Below are 13,505 nucleotides of genomic sequence, written 5' to 3'. Positions count from 1 at the left end.
GTCACACAAATTGACACGGAGAGAATAACATGTATTGGGCTCATGCTAGCACAAGCTCCTATATCTAGTATAGAAATAAAAGGAAAAACTACCTTATTAGACATAGAATAAAATCCATACAATATATTCTAATTCTATCTATACTTTTAAATAATTATGTATGTTACCACTAATTAAAAGTTTTCTATCATATATTGAGAAAGATACGCTTAGATACATGTATTTTTGCTATCAGATACACTAAAATAGGGAGTGAGGCGAGCGATATTGAGAGGGAGACGAGCGAGATAGTCATCTGGAGCTTGGGCTACAGGAACTGTAGGGATGGCTCTCGTGCCGACCAACCCATTCAAGAAAGTCAAGATCTGCTAGGCTATAACTGGGTCCAGAGGGGAAAGTCTTCCAGCCTTGGCCTCAGTATTCACCTCATGCTCAGCATCCTCCTCAACCTCCAGTTCCACATCCTCTTCTACCTCTGACTGAGGTGCGAGAGGGGCCTCTCCCTGCGGAATAGTATCAGTTGGAGCCTCACCCCTTGCGAGTTCTGCCCTTCCTCGACCTCTACTGCATCCCCTTCTCCTGCCTCTGCCTCGGCTACGTCCTCTAACAGCTGACTCCTCCCTTGGCTCAACCGGAGCTACGAACCGGACACCGTTGTAATGCGTGTTAATCATCTACGGATAAGAGAGTGAAAGAGATTAGATAGCAATTTGGACCACTAGATACTAATTGGAATCAAGTCATAGCAAGAAGGAAGAAGAAGATAGAGAGATTTCCTAAAGTCCTGTAGCCTCTCGAAGAAAAGTACAGACGTCTTCATACCGTTCTGCAAGACTCTAATAGACTCGTTTTGACACAACGAGACCAACGGACCTAGGGCTTTGATACCAACTTTGTCACGACTCAAACCTGGTCGTGAGTGACACCCTCACTAATCCTCTGGTGGGAAAACTAAAACTACACCTCAAACTAGAATCCTAACGCAAAAGTAAGCATAAAAAGATGTGGCAACAGGGTTTATATAAGTTTTAAGCCGAGTCTCCATAAACTCAGAAATTTAATTATAGTCAAGCATAATAGGCAAAACCAAACATGCGATTAAACCCTTAGAACCTGGAAGATTGTACCAGAACTCTTTTAAGGAATAAGTCTAAGAGTACAGGGATGTTACCCCAAAACAACAATAAAAAAATGAAGTCTAAAAGGTCCAAGTCCGAAAAGAGTGGACTGAGATCCTAGAAAAACCCATGACAGCTTGAAAGAGCTGGCTTATCCTTGAATTCTGATGAAGTTAGTGGTTTCCTAACTAAGGTCTGTTAGCAGCTGCCTGAAGATGTCTTGTACTCAACAAGGAAGGAGCAAGTGCACTATCAATACACATAATCAATGGTATATTGGTTGGATCGTCCACCATCCCAGTCACGGAAATATATGCAAGCAACTATAAAGTAGTAAAGACAGGCATGTATGAAACACATTACCAATTAGCTAGTTCATAATCATGATTCAGTTCACAATGTCATTCTTAACAATAGTCAACAATAGTCTTCTTATGGGACTCATACCCAAACAATAGTTGTATCGGAACATGACACCCGATCTCTATATATGTATATGTATTGGAACTTGACATCCGGTCCCTATATGTATATGTGTCAGAACATGACACCCGATTCCTATATGTATATGTGTCGAAAAATGACACCCGATCCCTAAATATATATTTATATCAACCACAACCACATTCACAAAACCACAATGAAGGTTTCACATGCTTACACAGTCAAGTAACAGATTCATTTCGTACAATTGATCTCATATTTCGTTACATCTTTCCTAGTGTCACACATGTAGACACTATTATCAATTACAGTAACAAGCGCATGTAATATACACAGGAATGTAAAACCATCACCTACCTCAAAATCAAGCTTTTGAAACTATAAACAACTGGAGCTTTCCCTTTCCGAAGTCTTTCAGCTTGTTTTTGGTCTTAAATTACACAAATGCACAAATCAATGAACTATTGGCCTACAATATCCGGGTTACATCAAAATCATAATCCTTGACCAATTTCATGATCACCTTCCCCCAACTAGGGATTTTTCCATCATTAAATTCAGGCCAAAAACCCTCCTCAAGGTATTTACCATAGATTCTAGGTCCTAAGAATCAAAATACAAGTTTGGGAGCGATTAAATTACCTTTTGCACAAAATTTGGTAAAAAACTTAAGGACTATCTCCCTAGGTCGCTTCTGGTCTCTCAAGAACAAAGTGAGAGGAATAAAAATCAGTTTTGAAACTTTTACCCTTTTAAAACCGCGTCTATCCCGCCATGATGGCACTTACCTCGCCATGACAGCCCCACCATAGCAGAAATAATCCCGTCATGGCGGGTTGCACTGAAATAAAAGCTCGGGATTTGTTTTTCAAGTCCCCATTTTGCAACATGCCCTCAAAACATGACGTCCTGAAATTAACCCTTCACGCCAAGATCAATTACGGGAGTTCTACTCGCCTGAATTCGATTTCGAAATGCCTTACAATCTCCTTAGTGTCTTGGCTATCAATTTCAACTAACATACTGTTAAAATCATCACCCATCCATTACCGAATTATTCCAGACCTTACCTGACTCAGATTCTGTCCAAATCTAGTCTAGGCTCAAATTTTTTAAATTACTACTCACAAGTTTTCTGACCTAATTTTCTTTCAAATCGACTTATTCATAACTTCGGAAATAGATCGATACAAAAAACGAAAAAGTAGTGAGATTTTTGTAAGTCTACCAAAATAAAAAGGACATTACTTTCTTTTGGGGTGTGATGAAAGCCCTAATGGTATGATCACAATAAACCTTCTTTGCGGTTAATATTTTTTTAATACTCAAATCTTGAGTCATTTATCCAAATTAATGACTTTCTTTTGGGGTGTGATGGAAGCCCTAATCGTATGATCACAATAAACCTTATTAGTGGTTAATATTTTTTAAACTCAAATCTTGAGTCATTTGTCCAAATTAATGACTTTCTTGGAACAGTTTAATTGTTTTTTCTTGTTATGTAATTGTTTCACTTACAAAATTTTTATTTTTTCTTTTCAAGTGAAATAAATGCCCTAAGGCAACTTTAAGTTTCAAATAGTATTTTAAACTTCAACTTTTTTTTTTCCAAATATCCAAACACCTACTTTATATATATTAATTTTCCCCAATAGCAAATTGCTCAAAATACTTTTTTTTTTACATCAAACACTTCAAATTTCTTAAAAATAATTTTTCTTTTGGTGAAAAAGAATGCTTTAACTTCTTGAAATGTTGGCCTAATAGACTATTTGTACGTTATAACAGTTTTTTTTTTTACTATTTACTTAAAGAGTAGTAGTTCTTAGCAATTAACAAGAATAGTACCATATATATATATATATTTTTTTTTTTTTAAATTGAAAGACAGCCACGTAAATAAAACAGGCATAATTTAAGTTGATGGGGAAATATTATCCTTGAAAACTTGGAATCTTTTTTAGATTTCTTTGTCCTTTTGGTGGGAGGAATACGACCTTATAATTTTCAAATTAATCTTAAATATTTTCCTATGTTGCCATATCTAATAAGATTAAATTTAAATTTAAAGTATACAATCATTTTCTTTCTTATGACCAGTTTTGACCATGACTTTAGTTGATTTGAGGTTGAAATTTTGTGTGGACATATAATTTGGAGTTCAAAAGTTGTGCATTTTTTCATAAACATAAAATTTCCACAATTTATGAAAACTATCAAAACTTTCTTAACTATTATACAATCTTTCAAAAAACAAGCAAATCACTAATATACAAACAAGATATTGGAGTATCCCAAGGTGCTACATTAACAAAATACATATTTTCACATTCATTTTTTTAAAAAATAAATGCTTGCAATTACATGTTATTATAAATTGTTAAATATACATAATTTTATAAAAAAATTCTTGTTTCAATAAATTAACAATAATAATAACTAGTTATTCTATACGCTTAATACATAGACAACCTCTTTATTTGTCGATAAAATTTATTTAGATACTCGAACTACGACTTGTTTCCGTTGAGCACCTAAACACATGCCATACACTTTCGATTTAAATTTTATTTTTACATGTGTTTTTGTACACATTACGTAAATAAGTTAATCATTTAATATATATGGCATCCCTTAATTATATGCATTAGCCAATAAACTGTAAAATCTCAAGTTTGTTTCAATTAAGCTAATGCGTATGATTAAAGTATGTTATATATTTCAAGTTACTAACTTATTTACATAATGTGTACTTGAGAAAACACATAATTATTCTTTTCAACATTCAAATCAAGACTATTTAAGAGGAACACTTTATCAATACATTCAATTGGAACAAGTCGTAGTTCAAACACATAAATAAAATTACGGATAAATATAAGGAATTGTGTGTGTATTAAACATATTCTTTAAAATTAAGGATTCTTTTTACAAAATTTAAAGTTATATGAGTCATGTTTTTTTTTAAAATTGAAATCACAAAACTTAAAATTAAAATTCTTTTTTTAGTGTAATTTGAGATTTGAAATTAAATTTATTTAAATATCATAAATAAACACTAATTTTAAATATATATATTTTTTAAAATTGGAGCTTCAAATTACATAGTCAAACACCTACTTATTTGATGCTAAATATTTTCCTATACATTCAAATGAAAGTTGAAAATGTACCTTTAATAAATTACTCTACGTACAAGTACTATATTAAAGACCAAAATGGGCAATTTAACTCTCAGCTTTTATTTTTACAGAGTTGTTCATGTTTGCATTCCCAATAAGCACTGTAGCTGTTACCCAACGGACGAGAAATGAAATTGGAAAAAAAAAGGAAAAGTAGATTGCAAAAAGGAAAACAACTCTTTCCCTTTTACCAAACGGCATAAAGAAAAGTGAAAGACTGAGTTTTTCCTCAGAAAATCTCACGCCTTAGCAGTCTTTTTCCCAGTTTTGTAAATTGAAGCTCAAAACAGTAAGTGGGGTTGTTCTTGATTTTTTTATTTTTTTTTGATTTGGGACTTGTCATTTCTGCTGATCTGTTTTACATTTCAAGAACAAGGTCAGTGTTTCTGAGTATTTGTCATTTGGGGAGATTTGGTTAATTTGTCTGTGTTGTGCTGTTGATCTTACGTAATCTTTTGTGGGTCTTTGGTCTTTTGAGGTTCCTTTTTTGGTCTTGTATACTGCTGAATCTGACCTTTTTTTGGGAGGAAAAAGGTCAAGGGAATTTAAGGTTTATCTGTTTATCATTCTTGATCTTAAAAAACAAATCTTTTTAATGATTCTGGATAAGAAAAGATCAAGATTTTGTGGGTCTAGATGTGCTTCTTCTAGGTTAATCTGTAAATTAGTTCTTCCCAGATAGGGGATTTTGCGTTTGTCAATCTTGACTGTGATTTTGATCTTAACAAATTTGGCCCTTCCCGTAACCTGTAACCTGCACATAGCGGGAGCTTAGTACACCGGGCTGCCCTGTTGTTTCTTTTTTTGATCTCCACAAGTTCAGAGTCTTGTGATTCTGAGGGTGAGAGAGCTGTTGTATTATTTTGGTTTGCTCTTCAAGTTTAGGATTGTTGGGGAGAACCCTTGTGGCTACTGTGGAGATCTGGGACTTGCTTAATCTGTTATGTCCCATGAGAACCTTTTTCCCTTCAGAGTCTTGTAAAGAAACACATCTGAAATCTATTAATCCTCAGTCATGGCTCCAAGTTGAAAGAGGCAAGCTTGCTAAATTTTCATCTGAATCTGCTTCTTCCATGTAAGTAAGCTGGCAGTTTGCAATTTTATTTCTTTTCTGTTAACCCACATACTATTATTCTATTCATTTTGTTGATACTTGGAAATATTTTCTTGGTGCTTGTAGAGACTCTTTGATCAAGGTCCCAGAACCATCAATTCTTCCATTCTTTAAACCTGTTGATTATGTTCAAGTTTTAGCAAAAATCCATGAAGAACTTGAATCATGTTCTCCACAAGAGAGGTCAAATCTCTATTTGCTACAGTTTCAGGTCTTTAAGGGCCTTGGTGAAGTTAAATTAATGAGGAGAAGCCTTCGCTCAGCTTGGTCGAAAGCAAGTACAGTTTATGAAAAACTTGTATTTGGGGCGTGGTTGAAATATGAGAAGCAAGATGAAGAGCTCATTTCTGACTTGCTTTCTAGTTGTGGTAAGTGTGCAAAGGAGTTTGGAGCAATAGACATAGCATCTGAAATGCCTGCCTATAAGAAATTAAGCCCTCATGCAGTCATCACCACAAATGAGGATTCTTGTCCAAGAACTGTTTCTTTTAGAATCGGTGATGAGAAAATAGCATGTGACAGGCAGAAAATTGCCGGTCTTTCAGCTCCATTTCATACCATGCTCAATGGTTGTTTCACAGAATCGTTTTGTGAGGAAATCGATTTGTCTGAGAACAATATTTCACCCTTGGCAATGAGGGTCATCAATGAATTCAGCTCAACCGGTTTATTGAATGAAGTGTCCCCTGATCTGCTGTTGGAAATGTTGGTATTTGCCAATAAGTTTTGTTGTGAAAGCCTCAAGGATGCTTGTGACCGAAAGCTTGCGTCTTTAATTTCATGTCGACAAGATGCTCTAGAACTCCTAGAATGTGCCCTTGAAGAGAATTCCCCTGTCCTTGCTGCGTCATGTTTGCAAGTATTTTTACGTGAACTCCCAGATTCTCTGAAAGACAGTCAGGTAGTTGAACTGTTAAGCAACACTACCAGGCAACAAAGGTCAATTATGATCGGTCCTGCCTCATTTTCACTCTATTGTTTGTTAAGTGAAGTTTCGATGAACCTTGATCCTAGATCAGATGAATCTGTTCATTTTTTGAGAACACTGGTAGACTCAGCTGAAACCAGCCAACAGAAAATGGTCGCATATCATCAGTTAGGATGTGTTAAATTTCTTAGGAAAGAGCTTGATGAAGCTGAGCATCTCTTTGAAGCTGCTTTTAATTTGGGTCACACTTATTCCGTTGTTGGTTTGGCTAGATTAGGTCAATTAAGGGGTCATAAACGCTGGGCATATGAGAAACTCTGTTCTGTTATTTCTTCCTCAATTCCTCTTGGATGGATGTACCAAGAGAGCTCGCTATATTGTGAAGGAGAAAAGAGATGGAATGATCTTGAGAAAGCAACTGAGCTTGATCCTACACTGACATACCCCTATATGTATCGAGCTGCATCCTTGATGAGGAAGCAAAATGCTCAAGCTGCTCTTTCAGAAATAAACAGAATCCTGGGATTCAAACTGGCATTGGAGTGCTTGGAACTCCGCTTTTGTTTTTATCTTGCTTTAGAGGATTACCAATTAGCAATATGTGATATACAGGCAATCCTCACACTTTGCCCAGATTATCGTGTGTTTGAAGGACGAGTTGCAGCATTGCAACTCCGTACTCTTCTGCGCGAGCATGTGGAGAATTGGACAGAAGCTGATTGTTGGCTGCAGTTGTATGATAGATGGTCTTCGGTTGATGATATTGGATCTCTTTCAGTAATATACCAGATGCTCGAGTCTGATGCAGCAAAAGGTGTTCTTTACTTCAGACAGTCCTTGCTTCTCCTCCGGTAATTCCACTTTTTATTTATTTGACTTGTAAAGTGTTTCGCATTTTCCAGAAAGATGATTGGTTATAATGGCTGCTCACCAGAATCTTTTCAGACTGTGAAACTTGTTCTTTACTTCTTGTTGTGAAACTTATATTTTTGACCTGTGAGGTGGCTTTCTGTTATACTAGTCAAAACATACAATTTCTTGGATCCATACTTACTCTGCTAAGACAACAAAATATTTTCCTGTATGGTATTAGACCTCCAGGCTTTGTTGTTGCTATATCTCATTTCATCTCCAAAAATTGCAGCTTGTCTCTGTTTTGTTTGTGTGTTCGTCTGTTTCTTCCTATTTGGAAGGCCCTGGCTCTGGTGGGTACAAGAAATGATGTATGCTAATATTGTAATTTTTTTCTTGATTACCAATAAATCCATTTGGGTCACCCCTAGGAACAACTGCTTCCCTTGAAATTCGGGGATAATGGGCACGCTCCTCTATGCTTATCCACTTAAATACTAGGCTTAGTATGCACGATGCAGGTTTCAAACCTAGCCGATGTTATTTTAAATTATATAAATGATTCCGCGTCCTGTAAGGATTTGCATTACTACTATTTGAGGTGTCAACTAATGTTTTTTCTTTTTTTTTTTCAAATATATTTCATACTCTTTTAACTATAAAACTGTAAATTAGAGTATTTTTATTTAGTTACAGAACGTTTAAATAAACAAAGAATTCGAAAGCTGGGACTATGACTTGCTTAGTGCAAGGCTGCTTGTCGTGATTGGTTGAACACTCTCTTCGTCTTAAGGTCTTAGCTTGGTTTCAAATTCACATAAAAAATAGACTAGTTGAGCTTTGTACTCCAAACCCCATCATTCTGGAATGGAGAAAGTGTAATTCTTTTTTGGTTTCCTTTCTAGGTTTTTTTATTTGGTGTTCGGAATTTATTTTTCTTTTGGCCAGAAGGTGAAGGAGAGAGGGCAGGGATCATCACTCTTAAGCACCAGAAAACCTTATTTGAATGAGACCCTGTTGTGCAGCTATGTTTGAAATGAAATTAAAATCTTGTTTGATTAGGTGCAGGTTGTAGCATATGTGAACCGATAGAGTACCTTTTTTGATAAAGCAAAATTATGCAGCATTTTAAGGAAGAATTATCAACAAACTGGAGTAGAAGGTGATGTTTGAGAAGTTTGAAAGTTCTCATAAATGAAAGTGATCTTATGTAATTTCGAAGTAAAAAGGGTGTGTCGAGATGAGGGTGGAAATGCCCTTTAATTCCATGGGAGAAAGTCTCGTCCCTCTCCCCCAACAATATTGGAAACGGTGATTTAGTCCTGTGGATAATTCTGTGTCTACTGTCTACTTTCGAAGTAAATAACAGACTAATATATCCACTTCATCCTTAATGTTTCCAGGGGTAAATATACAATGCTCATACCTGACAATTATGTCTAGCAACTACTGTAGATACTCTTGATAATATCAGAAATTCTAGATTACTGATTTCAGTAGCTTCAACTCCTTACAAAATTTAAGGTTGATTGCAAACTCTAGTATATTTCTAATACTGTGATATTCATTCATTCTCTTTAACCTTGTGTCCCTAAGACCATGCACATGCTGTCATGCAGTCAACCTATAGAACTTAAGGGCGTTGCCTAATCTTCTTAAGATGACTAAGTTCGGATGATTTGAAGGCCTTGCCTAATAGTTATTACCTTGCGATAACATTTTCCTTGTCCTCTGTGATACTATGGACTTCCTCTCCATCTTGCTCTAAGTGAGGATTGACTCTACTTTATTTTCTTCATAGAGGATTATCTATATGCCAATAATCAACGCTTTATTAGCAGAAATAGAGAACTGAATGACGTTTCACACACTTTCATACTTTTTCAGATTGAATTGTCCAGATGCAGCCATGAGGAGTTTACAGTTGGCTCGCCAGCATGCATCTAGTGAACACGAAAGTCTGGTCTATGAGGGATGGATCTTATATGATACTGGCCACTGTGAAGAAGGTCTACATAAAGCAGAAGAGTCTATCAGCATCAAGAGATCTTTTGAAGCATTCTTCCTGAAAGCGTATGCTTTAGCTGACTCTAGCCTTGATGCATCTTGTTCATCAACTGTCATATCACTTCTCGAGGACGCCTTGCGATGCCCTTCAGATAGGCTTCGCAAAGGTCAGGTATGTCGCTCTCTATCCAGAATCTCCACACAATTCAAAAATGAATTTCTAGGTAGCCATGCTAAATTTGTAGATTGAGTGTAGCAACTAAACTGTATTCATACGGTGCTAACAAGGAATAGTGGTGCTTTTTCGATTTTATTTTTTGATGAGGTAAAGTTTATTAAAAAGGTACCAAGAGGGTTGAAATTATAACAAAAAACAGTATAGACTAGTTTCTGCCACAACAGGGGCAGCTACAACTCCCCCTAAGTAGGTATGTAGAATATTTCTCTCTCCTCAAATAACGTAAGCATTCAGATGAGGGTAGTTTTGCACATCTGAAATGGTAATAGAGCAGCAAGAACTCATGGTTCAATGGTTCACTATGCACTCAAATATTTCTCACATGCTTAGCTTAGCCAACACAATTCCTATTGTAGTGGGGGACGTTTGGATAGTATCATAGAAAGAGGACAAAAATGTCTCCCCTTCTAACAGTGGTTCTTATGTTTTTCTAATCTTTTGTTAAGTTGCTACTACTAAAAGTGTGCGTAGCTGTGACATGTTTTCCTTGATTGAACTTTGGTAGGCCCTGAACAATCTTGGCAGTGTCTATGTCGACTGCGGTAAATTGGATGCTGCAGCTGATTGCTACATTAATGCCCTTAAAATCCGGCATACCCGGGCTCACCAAGGTCTTGCTCGTGTCCATTTCTTGAGAAATGATAAGGTGGCTGCTTATGACGAGATGACCAAACTGATTGAGAAGGCCAAGAATAATGCATCTGCCTACGAGAAGAGATCAGAGTATTGTGATCGTGACCGCACAAAGGCTGACTTAGAGATGGTCACTCGTCTAGATCCTCTTAGAGTTTACCCTTACAGATATCGAGCTGCAGGTAATAGTTCCCTCTTTTTCAACCCTATGTTCAGTTTTTAGTTTTTTTGTCTTGATCTGGAGAAGAAAACATTGTTTCACTTATTATAAAGTTAGATTTGCATATATATAGATACTTAGATCTATATATGACTTCTATTAATAATAAATACAGCATCAAATTACTCATTGGAACTTAAATTTCTTATATGGTTTTGATTTTATTAATAACATATACAAATAGTAAATCAAGATGGCCCTTTATGAGAAAATTTAACCTTCCCCGTCTATATTTGTGCAGTTAGTAAACATAGTATTTCCGGCAATTGCAATAGCTTCTTTGACGACATGTTTTCGTTAGGACTTAATTGTATGCACTGGCAGCTATGTTGCTTGGACTCTTCAAAAATATCAATGGATGTGTGTCGGATTCTCCAAAAGTAGTTGTAGTTTTGGAGAATCCTACACAGGCGCGGCATCGAAAGTGAAGAGCCGCGTAGCTTAGACTGACAGTGAAGATCTTTTGCACTACCACTGAGTCTTAACTGATTATAGTATAGGTTAGAAACCGTTTTTATTTCATCTGCATAGAATTTAACACTCTTTTGATTAACGGTTTGTTAATTGGTCGTAGTTCTGATGGACAACCACAAGGAGAAGGAAGCCATTGAAGAACTGTCGAGGGCGATTGCATTTAAAGCTGATCTTCATCTTCTACACCTGCGTGCTGCATTTCACGAGCATATAGGCGATGTTATGGGTGCGTTGCGAGATTGTCGAGCTGCTCTCTCTGTTGACCCAAACCATCAAGAAATGTTGGAACTTCATAGTCGTGTGAACAGTCAAGAACCTTGAAAGAAACGAGATATGCAATAACAAGAGGTATGAAGCATAAGAAGTAAAATATTTCGGGCAAATTGAGAAAGACTTTTCTCCTTTTACCTCTTCACCTCCCCAGAAATTCTTCCTCAATTGTATGCCATAGGGAGCCTCACTTTTTTTATCCTAGTTCCAAAATTTTGTAATATGCTCCAAAATTCTTTGTTAATATTATTTATATTTAATGAAAATCTTTATTCTCTCCTCTCTCTAGAGTTATTTCTCTTAAACTTTTGCATTTCTGGAAAAATATTTCTCCAATTTGTTTTTGATAATTTCTTCCGACATTTTTGAAGTTGACTAGTATTATGATTCTAATATTATTGCGTCATCACTCGCCTCAGTGGCCGAAGGTGAGTAGGACGTTAACGCTTCGCTTGGTGTAGGGTCGGACAATAGATCCTCATTCTTCTTATGGTTCCTTCTTCCCTTTTGGTGCTTCTCCCTAGCATCCTGTATAATGTTGGTGGTGCTAGCAGCATTGATGTCTCTCTCCATTGCCATTCCCCTAGTGATAACCTTAGCTTTAATACCACGTCATGGACTTAGACTTTTATTAAGCATATCGTGTGGCACTTGACAACTCACTTACGAATCTTTCACGATATTGCAAGCTCAACTAAGCTTTTTAAACACTAGATCCCTAAGGAAATGTTGAATTAAAGAAAGAAACAAGAGATTTGCTAAAGAAAGCTTCTATATTGACTTGGAAGATTTGTGTGCTCATTTGCTAAAGCCAAAGGAGATTCTTTTCCAAACCGAGTTAATTGTAAAAGTTTCATTCAGTGTCCCTTTTCAAATCTGATTCTTAGTTGACCCCCTTGCAGCCCTCTGCCTCCGCCCCTGCCCCAGCCTTCACACCAACTGTCTGTTCATGGACAAAAACATTTTCTGAAAAGCATTTTTTAATTTTTTCATGTTCGATTGATCAATTTTTTTGAAAAATATTTATTCTAAAAACAAGTTCTTACAAACAAGTTTCACAAGTATATTCCACATTGACCCTCCCCCCACTTCATTTTCACCCCCACTCCTATATATCCCCCATCCCTATTACCTCCCACCTCTAACCTCTACCCCCACCTTTCCATAATATTTTTGTAGATTATATACAAAAGTTTTTAGGATAATATTCTTTACTTACACACCGAACACAAGAAAATAAATAAAAGAAACACTTTCCAAAAAAATATTTTTCATCGAAAACATTTTCCTTGTACCGAACATTCTTTTTCGTAAATTGAAATAAAATGAGACTAAAGATTTTGTTATGTGTGCAATTAAGAGGAAACCCAGATCAGAAATTAGAGGAAAGATTCTTATTTCTGATGATGTTCTTGAGGATAAGAGATTGACTGCAAAATTGCTTGCATTACTAATTATGATAAGTTGGAAGTCTGATGGGTTTTAAAAAGATATTTTTGATTCGTGAGTTCCATTCAAATTTAAGGTTTTGTTATTTATTAAGGTAGTCATACTTGGGATATCTAAGAAATCCAAGGGATGTAATGAGTCGTATGCTAACATTGTACTTGGGAATTTATTTTATTTTATGTTGTTGTCAAGGAACACCAACAAATTTTTGTCATGATTAGTATAGTCAATTTTTGAGGTCCATATAAATCTTGGAGTTCACTCATTGTTGTTTATAATTAAAAATTTACATTGATTTCCCCAGTTCTTGATGTTTAGTTTCTTTGAACTGTTTGCCACAAAAAAAAATAATTTTGTCCATTATGAGATTTGTAAGGTAAGGTTTAGCTTAGTAGTAGTCGTTTATTTATTTATCTTGCTTGGGGAGATTATTTGCCTTCGTGAGACGTTGGATGCGCCTAAATTAATCTGGACTCATGGCTAAGAGGGATAAAGCACTTCCAACAAAACAAAAAAATCCATTCTCATTGATCAAATCCCAAATATTTGGCCAACCATCTAACCACACCCTTTCAC

The 13,505-nt window shown here is 35.9% G+C and overlaps 1 protein-coding gene across 1 annotated transcript; it reads left to right on the top strand.

Annotated features, from left to right (window-relative positions):
- Nucleotides 1–4,805: 4,805 nt before the first annotated feature.
- LOC129882796 (ETO1-like protein 1) lies at nucleotides 4,806–11,762 on the top strand. Its single transcript, XM_055957248.1, has 5 exons — nucleotides 4,806–5,819; nucleotides 5,925–7,637; nucleotides 9,526–9,817; nucleotides 10,389–10,698; nucleotides 11,311–11,762. The coding sequence occupies exons 1-5, from the start codon at nucleotides 5,695–5,697 to the stop codon at nucleotides 11,529–11,531; spliced, it is 2,661 nt and encodes an 886-aa protein (XP_055813223.1). The 5' UTR covers nucleotides 4,806–5,694; the 3' UTR covers nucleotides 11,532–11,762.
- The last annotated feature ends 1,743 nt before the right edge of the window (nucleotides 11,763–13,505 follow it).

Source organism: Solanum dulcamara, chromosome 3 (genome assembly GCF_947179165.1).
Source record: "Solanum dulcamara chromosome 3, daSolDulc1.2, whole genome shotgun sequence".
Taxonomy (NCBI): Eukaryota; Viridiplantae; Streptophyta; class Magnoliopsida; order Solanales; family Solanaceae; genus Solanum; species Solanum dulcamara.
This window is presented reverse-complemented; position numbering and strand designations above follow the sequence as displayed.

Coding starts and splice junctions, on each gene's coding strand:
- LOC129882796 (XM_055957248.1), top strand. CDS start 5,695: ATGAGAACCTTTTTCCCTTCAGAGTCTTGTAAAGAAACACATCTGAAA. Junction 5,820..5,924: donor TCTGAATCTGCTTCTTCCAT/GTAAGTAAGCTG, acceptor TGGTGCTTGTAG/AGACTCTTTGATCAAGGTCC. Junction 9,818..10,388: donor ATAGGCTTCGCAAAGGTCAG/GTATGTCGCTCT, acceptor GAACTTTGGTAG/GCCCTGAACAATCTTGGCAG.